Below are 12,129 nucleotides of genomic sequence, written 5' to 3'. Positions count from 1 at the left end.
GTCCCTGGTGGTCTAGTGGTTAGGATTCGGCGCTCTCACCGCCGCGGCCCGGGTTCGATTCCCGGTCAGGGAACACATTTTACGTGATTAGGTCCCAAACATTCAAAACCTTATAATTTATTACAAATATGTCCTCTTACTGTTCTAAATAGTTATGAAATATATTTCTATTAAATTGTTTTACTCAGTGCTGTAGCTAATTATGCCCCTAGTGGGCAGTATTGGACAACAATACATCAACCTGAAAGGATAAACCTTTATATTTACATTTTTCGTCATGCTAAATGCTAGTATGTTATTTTCAATGTCTTACACCTCCCATTTAGCCTTTCTTAATTGAGCCAATGAGACATGACATAATGACGACAGGGCCTATGTCCGATTATTATTATTTTGTTTTGAATTCACCTTCAGATTCGCTTTCCTAAAAGTCGAATTGGTCCTCAAAAGGTGACCGAGGACGGACCTTGAGGAGATTTCCGATTTTGCCCAGACGTCACAGACTCCGGGCTTAGACTAGCGCCTCCGATAACGGCGAGCGCGCCACGGCAGCGAGAAGACTCCGAACCTAAACAACCGAGGCTAGCATGGCGCCGACGATGATCAATGTCCAACCTGGGAGGGGGTCGTAATCCTCCCGAGCGCCGCAAACGTGTGAACGGACGAGGAAAAATGCGCGGAGGTCCGTTTGGTTTATCGCAAGACGCCAGGACGTTTGACAGGCCGTTGCGCCGCGAGCTAATTAGGACAAGAAATATTCGAGAGAGCCTCGTTATTTATAGAGCTGGCGTAAGCGGGAGAAGGATCCACTTGAAAGTGCAAATATTTCTTGGTAGAAAGACTTTTATTTGTGTTTGAAGACGACAAAAAGTTGCGTTTTGGCGCTCGGCGGCTGACAAGTTAACCCCAAGGTCAAAGACAATACACACCCGCTGATTAACCACCAAAACAAATGCCATGGAGACCATTCTTCCTACTGTACATCATCCACTACCACTCACTCCGACGTCAATCCGCCGACTGGCCGAGGCCCGCGGCTTGTGACATTTGACCTGGCCCGCCAAAGGTTATCAAGGTCGGGATTTTGGCTCTTAAAGCGACGGCACGGATACTGGAGGAAACCTCGAAGGAGAACAAAAGATGGACAAGTGGAATATCACTCACAGAGACACTTTTTTTTTCTTGTTCCTCGATCACATGACTTTGGAAGGGGTGCAAACAATGCGTGGTTGTTTATTCTGCTTATCAGCGGTGTTGTAACAAGTAGATCAGATCGCTAAATGGACGCGCTAACCCAATGGGAATGTCGTCAAAATACAAAGATGTCAAATCATCAGTCTATTGTATTTTAGATGCCGTGATTGGAAAATTTGATACAAAAATAGACAAAAATAATAATAATTCAATAGCATTTCGGCCTAAAAAAACCTCCATAGGCCACGTGCCATATTTTTCTCAACCCTAACCAATAAATCACAGCCAACACTGCCATAAAATGACTTATCATGTACAGTAATAATCCATTTTCAGACACACACAGACACACACACACACACACACACACAAACAAACAGCGGTTGATCCATCCCAGCCATAAATTCCCCAATGATTTATGAGCATGTCATGTATGCATTTATGATAAGTCAGCTTTTCATGCACCGTTGAAGTCACAACATGCTAACGCTAACTTGACCGTACGGTCTTCATGTGTAAGATTTTTTTAATTTTCTAGTTTGGAAATCTAACCTAAAAGATTAAACCAACACATTTTATGAACCCACTACATCCAAATTAACATATTTAATTTTCCTTTTATTAAATTCATCAAGATTTTCTCATTTTCTGACTACCGCATTTTTCAGACTACAATTTAAACTAGCCGAAATAATGCCCCATTAAAAGGAAGAGAAAAAAAACATACACTGTGCGACTTATAGTCCAGAGAATACGGTAGTACTATTCATAGTATACATCTAACATTTAGGTGTACTCTTACTCTTGGCCCCCAGACGCGGCTTCGGACTAAACCAGCGCCACATCAGTCCCTGGTCACAGATAGGGCTCGCGGTTAGACAGCGAGTCTGGCGGACATTTTGTCCACTCTGTCGTGTTTACTTATAACGATAAGCTTTGATGGATTCTCCTTAGACGCCACACATGCACACGCTCGCCGCTAAAGTGGCGATGCTAATGTTGTTTTGGGCAGGCAAGTGGCTTAGAATGGGAAATCTTTCCTGTTTTTGGATGGAACTTGAAATAGGGGAACTTAAAAGTAGAAGTTTCAAGTTTGCCTGAATGGAATTAAGAATTAAAATGACTATTTAGTATTCTACGATTATCACGTTATCAATTTAAAACAGTAATACGATGATAAGATATTACTTTTGGAAGATTCTTCTGTTTTTGTGAAATAATGTTGCGCTAACGTTTGTTTTTTTGTGTAATTCCGCTGTAAACCAATGGGTGGCGGTGTAGTGCATCGTCTTGCTAAACGATGCTAATTTAACCAAAGAAGAAGAATGGAATTGCAACAAATGTACATTTCGACTGTTAGGATATTTTTTCTTGATATTTCAACAATATTAAAATTCCACTTCTACTTAATTATATGAAACAAATGATATTAAACGTATATTCTTGTCATTTTGAAAATATTTGGGAGTTTTCTCTCATGGTCTCCATTCAAAGGAAAACAACATTTTGTGTTTTTTTTTTTCACTTCACGTCTGCTCAGTGTTTCAGTTGAGTCGGTTTACTTAAAGACGGCATTTGGCCGGACCTCCCTGTCCGCTTTGGCCCAATTAAAAAGAATAATGAGCACTGGCATCGTTACAAATATACGTGTGGTCTTACGAATCGCATCCATACCGTAGAAAACGATCCCTACAATTGCCAAGTGCGATAGTTGCCTAATTTATTTGAACTGGGAGGTCCGGCAGTCGGACGATAGGCTCGTTCGCTCAACAAAGATAAGCTGAGTAAACACAAAACGCATATTTAGTCCGTTATCATGTGACAGCCATCGATTTTACAGCGGGAGCTGCCAAACCTCCCGGTTAAAACAGATTGGACGTCTATTAACGTCAATGGCGGGCAAAACATGAGTGAAAAAATGTCAGGACATATTTATGAATGAATTATATCTTGATTTTTGTCTCATTTTTATGATCATGTGATAGTACCATTATAAATACAACATTTTTTTTCCATTAAAACCTTAAATTGCCCCTCTACCTGCTCCTGGCTTAAGCTCCGCCCCTTAACATTATTAGCCAGCCAAGTCATTTAGCACCGCATTTCACTTCCACCTGTTGGTCATCCCGATTTGTCAGTTCCTGGCCCCCAAGGCCGCAAAACAACGCTCGCCTTCTTATTTCTTAGCCCCCCCCATCTTAAACCACTTCGCCGCCGCCCCCCCTTTTCCGTCAAGGCCACCCTTTTGTTCCTCCCGCTCGCTCGACCCGACAAAGGTCAAGAGAGAGAAAGGGAGCGATCGTCGAATGTGGGAGCGAGCGTTCCGAATCTTCTCCGTCTTATCCGCCGATAAGAGCGTCTCCGCCCCCCCTTCCCGAGAGATCCATCTCGGAAAACGTTCAAGGGGGGGGGTCAAACGTGGAAAGCGAGGTGCGCGACGGGCGGATGGACGGCGCCGTCGCCTCCCCTCGGGCTATTAAATCGGCGTAAAGCCGCTTTGGGGGACGGGAATTAACGGCGTTTAGGAGGAAGGAGAAGTGGGAGTCGACGAGGGGGGGTTGTTTGTTCGCTTTGGGAGTGCTGCACCTGCAGCTAATGATGTGAACGCCGACAACTTGGTCGGCTGGAGGCCTTTTGCTTGGTTTTAGATCAAACTTGCACCCGATGGCCCCCAAACGGGAAAAAAATGTAGCTTTTGTTGGCTTTTCTTCTTCTATGGCAAGGGTGTCAGACTCGGGTTGGTTCGCGGGCCGCTTTAACGTCAACTTGGTTTCAAGTGGGCCGGGCTATTTTAGATATAATATTTAGATTGTTTATTTTTATAAATGGATTAAAAGAACTGGATTAAAAGCCCTGAATATTCCGTTTTTATAGATCTAAAACAATGTTTATTTTAGATTTTTTTAAATATATTTTTAGATTTTACAAAATGATTTTTGAACTAAAAACACAGAACAATGGATTAAAAAAAGACAATTATTGATTTAAAAGGGGGGAAATCAGGAAATTTAATATTCCTCTATACTCTTCATTTGAATTTCATCCTAAAACAGAAAATCGGCACTCATCATTGACTTTCCCGGGCCACACAAAATGATGCGGTGGGCCAGATTTGGCCCCCGGGCCGCCACTTTGACACATGTTTTCTATGGAGATAAAAAATACAAATGTTCATTAAAAAGTACCTTCTGGAAGTCTAGTTAGCTTACGGGCTAAAAGGACGATAATAAACGTCCGGGCCAATTTGCCGGTTTGGCCCTCCTTTTAGCTCAAATTAATTTGACGTCTATTACCGTCAATGGCACAGAAACATGATGCTTCGTCGCGGGTGCTTTCATTTTTTTTAAAACGTGCGAATTTTAGTTAAACTTTTTGGGGGCAAAATTTTCAATGGTATTAAATAATGATATTGACTAATTGGCCCAATTTATTTTTCCAGGGAGGGCCGGCAGCAATTAACATTAAATGTCAGACACAAAATTAAAAGAAAATAGCAATTATGAATAGCACTTTTTAGGTGAGATTCAAAATGAGATGAATTGATTATTGTAGTGTTTTTAAAAATAAGATTAAAAATAATATAAACTCATGAGCTATGCCAACCCGCCCGGTCAAAATGGATTGGACATCAGGCGCCGTCAGTTTAAATGGAAATGTTTGAATGAGATGCATTCATTGCAGATATTATGAATGTATTTTTTTGACATAACTAGATAGAAAACAAGCTCCCCAATAAACAACAGGTCACCTCCCATCCCCTTTAAGAAAACACCTTTCCTACCGTCCAAGCGGACACAAACTAAATTTTTTTGCCGGCCTACATGCCAACTGTCCGTCGACCACCGCCGCCGCGTCGACGGTTCCCACAGCCCCGCCGCGTTATCGTGCTCCGTCTCCGACGGGCCCCCGTGACGTCAGCCCCCCGCTGATAAGGGGTCCGTCCGGGCCCGGGCCAAAAAGGGGGCGGGCCTCTGTATTTTTCGCGGGGGAATCGGGGGTTACGCCAACACGGCCGACGAGGGATAAGAAACCGAGGGGGAGATAAGAGGAGCCTCTTTTGTGTTCTGCCGGCCCTCCCGTCCCTCCCGTCTGGTGGCATCTTCTTCCCTGGCTTTCTCTCTGGCCCCGCCTCTTTTTTTGTCCAAACAGGAATATTCTTGGGGTTATCGGCTATTTGTGTTTTGACAGTCCCTGGACGGACGGACGGAGCCGCCTTTTCTGAGCCGGTTGCCAGAAAAAGGGGAGGGGCTCGTTGGGGTGGCCATCTTGACCCCTCCTCGACCTTACCTGCCGAACTCTGCCTGACCCCCGCAGACACCTTGTGGGGATGACGTCATCTCACCTTTAGCTAACCTGAACGTTAGGCTAAACAAACGGAGTTCCCCACGGATGCGTCTCGCCGCTCGCTACATTTGACCATTTACTGTCAATTTTTCTACAAAACTGCCATTTTTCTAGATTTTTTTGTACTTTTATTGACCGTGGACCTAACTATGTACTTTAAAAAAATATTGAATAAGTGCTAATTCCACAAAATGATTAACCCTGAAATACTAATAAATTAGGTTAAAAGGGAAAACAAAATATGTTTCACTTATTTATTTACATTTAGTCATGGTGTTCAAAAATTCACCCCCCCCAAAAAAATCGGTTTTTCTAATGTAAAGGTGATTTTAAAAACAGTTTTATTTAAAAAAAATTTTTTTTTAAACCCATTCCAGCCCTAGGATCCACCTAGAATCAAACCATCGACCCCAGAACTGCGAGTCACACATTGCAACCACTACTCCACCATGCCACCTAACTTAAAATCACGATATGTTATTCTTTAATCTAATTAATGAGTCATCTCACCTAGAAAATGCCTATTAAAACCCAGAATTTGAAAAGGTCAACATAAAATGTCGTTTTTAAACGGGAATCGGGAGGCCTAAGGGTAAAAAAAATTGATCGTACGTAAACCAAACGTCTCGAGCGTTCCGACGCGTCGATGGCAAAGAAAGGGTCCCGATGAATAAATGTTTTTTTTTGCCGTGACATCCTTTTCGGGGTCAAGGTATGTTTTTGAAGCGCGGAGGAAATGCAAGTCACAAAGTCTGGCAAACAGGCACCAGGAAAACGGTCCCCCGTCTCGGAGACTCAATCATGTGGGGGTCAGCCACTCACTTTTGGCCCCTCTTCCCCCCTTTCGCACACACACGGGCAGACTCCCGGCTCCAGGAAGACGCCGTCACGCACGCGGCGACGGCCTTTGGCGTCATCCCGCTGAACCGGCAAAAAAAGAAGAAAAAAAAGAAAATCCATCTTAAAAAACTTCTTTTGACCTCAAGCGCATGTGATTAAACAATCATCGGCACGCCGCTCAGCGTTAATGATGAAACAGTGCTAATCAATATGATGTCACGTGACTGGGGCGGCTCAACTTTCACACCCGAGCGGCCGAATTCCAATTTGTTTTCTTTTGTACGGACGGCAAAAAGCAAACTGAAATTTTATGAAAATACAAGTTTGGATGAAATAAGAAGAAAAACACCTGTTGAGGGAAGCTGATTGGTCGCGCAGTGAAATTTGGGGTTGCTTGACAGTGTGAGCAGGGACCAGTTGATGGGTGTCATTTATTTTGAAATGTTAAGATGAAGTTTTAAAAGGTATTTAATGTCATAAATATGGTTGTTTTGATAGTTTATTGTATGATAAAATACACTGTTTTCTATCTATGTGCATTGTGCCACAAATTAAATTAATGTTAAAACTATTTTAGCCCTAATATAAGACTCAAATATGCGATTGCGTTGAAAAATTATGAAAAAATGGATGTTATGCATAATAATAATAATACATGTCATATTGGGTTACATTTTAAAAAGCAAATTTGAGGATGAGTAATGCAAATATGTAAAGATATGTATGTATATATTTGACAGTAAAGTAAAATTGCTTCAAATCTGAGCCAAATCTCCAATAACATTTTATCAGGGGAAAAAATACTGCTCAAATAGATATGTTGAAGTTGTCGTTAATAATTATTAGATGATAAAACAGCCAGTGTTGTCTATTAACGTGAATTATGCCATTTTTTAAACCATTTAAAAGGGGTGGTATTTAATCGTAGGGCTATATTTGAAATGGCATTTTTTTAAAGTAAAAAGAGAGAGAGGCAAACTCAAAGATTGCGAGAGAGAGAGAGCGAGATGTTGATCTCCTCCTCTTTTCCTCTTTTTCTCTTTTCCTCTCTCTCTCCCTTCACTTGTTAATTTGATAAGATTGAATCGCGACCTCCCCTCCCTTTTCCCCCCAATTCGATGTAACTCAAAAATCTCCTTATCGCTCTTTTAATAATATATCGAGTCATTTCTCGCGCGAGCAAAGACGGATACTAACTAGCAACCACTAACTATTAACTACTGCGACTACCATGTACCAGGGAATCATGAGCGCCAGCCACGGACCGCCGTCCTACGAGGCCGGCTTCCTGCACGGCCACGGCGGCTCGTCGGCCGGCTCGCCGGTCTACGTGGCCGGCAGCCGGGTGGTGGCTCCACCGCCGGTGCTCCCGGGCCTGCCTTACCTCCAGACGCCCGGCGCCCCGTCGCAAGCGAGTACGCCGACCTCGGGCCACTCCGCCTGGGCCCAGCCGGGCGCCGAGGCCTCGTACAGCCACCACTCTCCGGCGGTGTCGCGGTTCTCCTTCTCCGGGAGTCCTCCTCTCTCTTCCGGGATCAAGGACCAGGCAACAGCAGCGGCGGCGGCCTCGTACGGAGGCCCGCTTGGCATCTCCCCCAACGGGCGAGAGCTGTACGGCGCCCGGGGGCTCGGCGGTTCCTACCACAGCCCTTACCCGGCCTACGTGAGCTCCAACGTGGGGGGGACGTGGTCCGCGTCTCCCTTCGACAGTCCGGTGCTCCACGGCTTGCAGGCAGGTGCTTCCACCGGGGCGTCGAGACACCCCAATATAGGTGAGCGCTTCGTTATGAATATGAAATATGAAACGGTCATTTAGATTTATTTCTTTTTTTTGTTGACTAATTTTGCCGCAAAACTGGTGATTTGTGCTCAGAAATCAACGAATTGACTTTTCTCCAATTTAAAAAGTCACCTATATATTTTTATACATTACTGTAAATTGACTTTGGTAAATATTTCATTTTTCCCCATGAAACTAAATCAATTAATAACGACAACCACGTTTTGAAAAGTGATAAATGACTGTTAGTTTGAGAAACGTCTTCTCATTTCTTTAAGTCAAATTCATTCCAACAGTGCTCCAATTATAAACTTCTTTTTATGATCTAAATTAAGAACGCATTATGCATTTCGTTACAATTTCATAGAAAGTGACCTACAAATAAAATTGAACGCGTCTATTTTAGTTTCAATTTGACTTGTGAGGGGTGTTGCGAAATATTCCACGAGACACAAAAGCAAATAAATGAAATAACGAACGCAAGTCGCATTTTTAAGATTTTATTTTTAAAAATAATCCTGCGGCATCATCCAAACATTTTTACCAATTTGATAAATAAACCCCCATTTAACAACACCTCAAATTTACCCCTCAACACAAAATGAAACTTCAAAAAATATTTCAAATGCACTGTCAATCTGAGCCATAAAACAACACTTTGACTACTGTAAATATGATCCATTAACATTTAAATTAAATTAAACCAGGTCGAAACCCAAGATAAGAAAATCGATCCAATCTCAACCGCCGTTTCGCCCAAATTCCCTCGACAAACATCTCCTCAGACAAACTTAACGCAGCAACTATCGCGTTAAAGTCATTATTAATGAGATTAAAATTCCGCCCGATTTCCTCGCGTTGACCTTTGACCCCCCTGGAGTGCCAAAGCCGTGTTTTCGAAACCAAGACGGCGGCGATAAGGAGCCGCGCTGACATTTCCACACGACACATTAGTGCAACAAATGTATTGTCTCGCGTTGATGTGTTGGCTACATTAGCTTCCGCGCTCAAGGTTACCTTCCTTTGTTTTGCGCGCTCAACCTTGGACGTTATATCGAGAGATTAATGTCGGATGAAAAAAACAAAACAACAACAAAACATCATTTGCAATATTTGAGCACGCCGTCCCTCGCCGCGTTATCTAGCCGAGACTCCGCGTCGCTATAGTACGTCTCTATAAGTGATGAGGCTTCCACGCCGTCTCTATTTCCAGCCCTTTCTTTATCTACCGGGGGGGCTTTTTAGGGGGGGTTGGCGGGCAGATAAGCGACAGGGCCTCACGCATCTCATCCGCCGTACACACACGTAAGTCGGGGTTGAAGGTTGACGTGGCTTACTTTTTCTGGAAGTTAATCTATATTTATAAAAACACGCAGGCGGAAAAAGAAATATTTTTCTTCGTGGCGTTCGCAAAAAATACTTGTGACGAAAAGCCGACAAAGAAAATTGTAAAGTTTTTTTGTGCTGGTTGAAAAATAAGTCTTGGGTAGGATTGACTTGACTTGAGAGTTTTTTTTGGTTTTTTTGCTTTGACTTGTGAGCAAAAGTGTGTCCATTTTCATGTTTGAAATTTGTCAAACATCAACATATAGGCAGAAAATATATCCATAATCTTAGTGTGATTCCTTATAAACTTCTTATAATGAATTTTAAATATTTTGTAACTTCCTAAATGACCCGTTAAATCAAGGGTGGTTTGCTGGCCGCTTTAACGTCAACTTGATTTCACGTGGGCCGGACCATTTTAGATATAATATTTAGCTTTTTTTTTAAATGGATTGAAAGAACTGGATTAAATGCCCCGAATATTCAATTTTTTTATAGATCTAAAACAATGTTTATTTTAGCTTTTTAAAATATATTTTTAGATTTTACAAAATGATTTTTGAACTAAAAACACAGAAAAAATGATTTAAAAAATGACAATTATTGATTTAAAAGGGGGAAAATCAGGAAATTTAATATACATCTATACTCTTCATTTTAATTTGATCCTAAAACAGAAAGTCGGCACTCATCATTTACTCTCCCGGGCCAGACAAAATGATTCGGTGGGCCAGATTTGGCCCCCGGGCCGCCACTTTGACACATGGCATATGACATATAAATATTCTGTAACTTCCTAAATGACCCCTTGAATCATCAATATTTCCTTTGTCGTCGTTTATTTGCCATAAATATGTTACGACTTGTTGTCATCCTAAAATTTGAAATGACATGTGTTACCATAGCAACAATAGGTTGAAAAAAAAGTTTGCCAAATTTCTGCAGGAATATCAATTAGACCGTATGATTGAAAACCATGACAACAACAGTAAAAAAAAGTGTGCACACCCTTTAGCAAAACTGCAACGTGACCCTGTTTTTCCCCACCAAGACCTTTTCGACGACTTCGCCGAGGGCCGAGAATGTGTCAACTGCGGCGCCATGTCCACGCCGCTGTGGAGGCGGGACGGCACGGGTCACTACCTATGCAACGCTTGCGGACTCTACCACAAGATGAACGGCATCAACAGACCTCTCATCAAGCCTCAGAGGCGTCTGGTGGGTCAAAAGGCACCCGAATATAGCGTCAAATAATAATAATTTAAAAAAAGGTGAACACATAAAATGTTTTCATGTCTCGCAGTCGGCTTCCAGGAGGGTGGGCCTATCGTGCACCAACTGTCACACCACCACGACCACTCTGTGGCGACGGAATGCCGAAGGCGAGCCCGTCTGCAACGCCTGTGGCCTCTACATGAAACTGCACGGGGTAAAAACCAACTTAAAAATGAGATTAATTGGCTGCATGATGTATAGATTAATGCTTCATTTATCTATTTAGGCACTTAAACATGCTCATTGACTAGCATCCCCTTTTTTGCTAGGTTCCTCGACCGCTCGCCATGAAAAAAGAGGGCATCCAAACCCGCAAACGCAAACCCAAGAACCTGAACAAGAGCCAAACGGGTTAGTTTTAAATGATTTTTAATGTTACCTGCCCGATTGAAAACGTAGCAATAATCAGGCCTTTAAAAGCCACACGCATTCCAAAAATCACAGATGAAAATGGTGACCTCCAGTGGACAAAATTATATCTGCTCTTCTTTTTTTCTTAGGCAGTGAGGGGACTCCAGTGACACCAAACAGCACTCCACGAGGTCCATCCTCCTCCTCTTCCTCCTCTTCATCCTCCTCCTCATCATCGGGGGCCTCCAGCATGTCTGAGGATTGTCGGCAGATAAAAACCGAACCCGAGACTCCCAGTTTGTACACACACGCGCAGGTACGGATAAATATTACTTGAGCGGATGCATTTGCTAGATAAAAAGGAAGTATTTTCTTTGGATTTGACGCCAGATTTCCACTCTGCCCGCCTACATGACGGCTCAAGGGGGGCCCCTGGCTCTAAAAATCCCCTCCGGGGGCCACGGCGGCACTTCGGGCTCCAAAACCGACGCGTGGAACAACCTCATTTTGGCTTAGAAAACAACGTCGGATGACGTCTGAGCTTCAGTTCTGCTAAAATGAGCAATCTCGGAGCCGTCGTGCTGTGACAAGGTTCTACGTGAGGACCGATTTGATATAAAAATTTGATCGTGGCTGTCATCACAATTCACTCGGTGACACAAGAACAGGTCAGAGTCATATTTCCAGGTCAGTATTGATTGACACGTCCAAGTGTGACGGAAACAATGCAACAAAACTTGGCCGTTTTTTTTGTCCTAACATATCCAGAAAACATGATTTCCTATTCTATTATAGGTCAACTGTTTTTTGGGGGGGATGAATAAAACTGGCCTCTTTTAAGGGATGTTTTACATGGAGAAAGTGACATTAACTGTTCTCATTTTGTGCAATTTGACCAAAATATTTTATCATCTGAAATGATTCTCTTTTAAAGACTGTCATCTTAACTCGAATTACAATTGATGCCCCATTAGATTAAATATACACAATAATTTGTCTCTCGCCGTCAATGGCAGCTT

General features: G+C 42.7%; 1 protein-coding gene and 1 non-coding gene across 2 annotated transcripts; both read left to right on the top strand.

Moving 5' to 3' along the window:
* The first annotated feature begins 1 nt into the window (after position 1).
* trnae-cuc (transfer RNA glutamic acid (anticodon CUC)) lies at positions 2–73 on the top strand. The gene has a single exon. It is a non-coding gene; the product is annotated as a tRNA-Glu (tRNA).
* Positions 74–7,284: 7,211 nt separating this feature from the next.
* Positions 7,285–11,726, top strand: gata4 (GATA binding protein 4). Its single transcript, XM_077587363.1, has 6 exons — positions 7,285–8,150; positions 10,536–10,702; positions 10,788–10,913; positions 11,029–11,110; positions 11,260–11,426; positions 11,501–11,726. The coding sequence occupies exons 1-6, from the start codon at positions 7,610–7,612 to the stop codon at positions 11,624–11,626; spliced, it is 1,209 nt and encodes a 402-aa protein (XP_077443489.1). The 5' UTR covers positions 7,285–7,609; the 3' UTR covers positions 11,627–11,726.
* Positions 11,727–12,129: the final 403 nt, after the last annotated feature.

The sequence above is a fragment of the Stigmatopora argus genome, chromosome 19 (genome assembly GCF_051989625.1).
Source record: "Stigmatopora argus isolate UIUO_Sarg chromosome 19, RoL_Sarg_1.0, whole genome shotgun sequence".
In the NCBI taxonomy this organism is placed as follows: domain Eukaryota; kingdom Metazoa; phylum Chordata; class Actinopteri; order Syngnathiformes; family Syngnathidae; genus Stigmatopora; species Stigmatopora argus.
The sequence above is the reverse complement of the archived record's forward strand: the minus strand, read 5'-3'. Positions and strand labels throughout refer to the sequence as shown.

Bases quoted from the DNA above. Each gene is read 5' to 3' on its own strand.
- gata4 (XM_077587363.1), top strand. From the start codon at position 7,610: ATGTACCAGGGAATCATGAGCGCCAGCCACGGACCGCCGTCCTACGAG. The intron at 8,151-10,535 runs GTGAGCGCTTCG...TTCCCCACCAAG, and splicing joins GTCGAGACACCCCAATATAG to ACCTTTTCGACGACTTCGCC. The intron at 10,703-10,787 runs GTGGGTCAAAAG...CATGTCTCGCAG, and splicing joins TCAAGCCTCAGAGGCGTCTG to TCGGCTTCCAGGAGGGTGGG.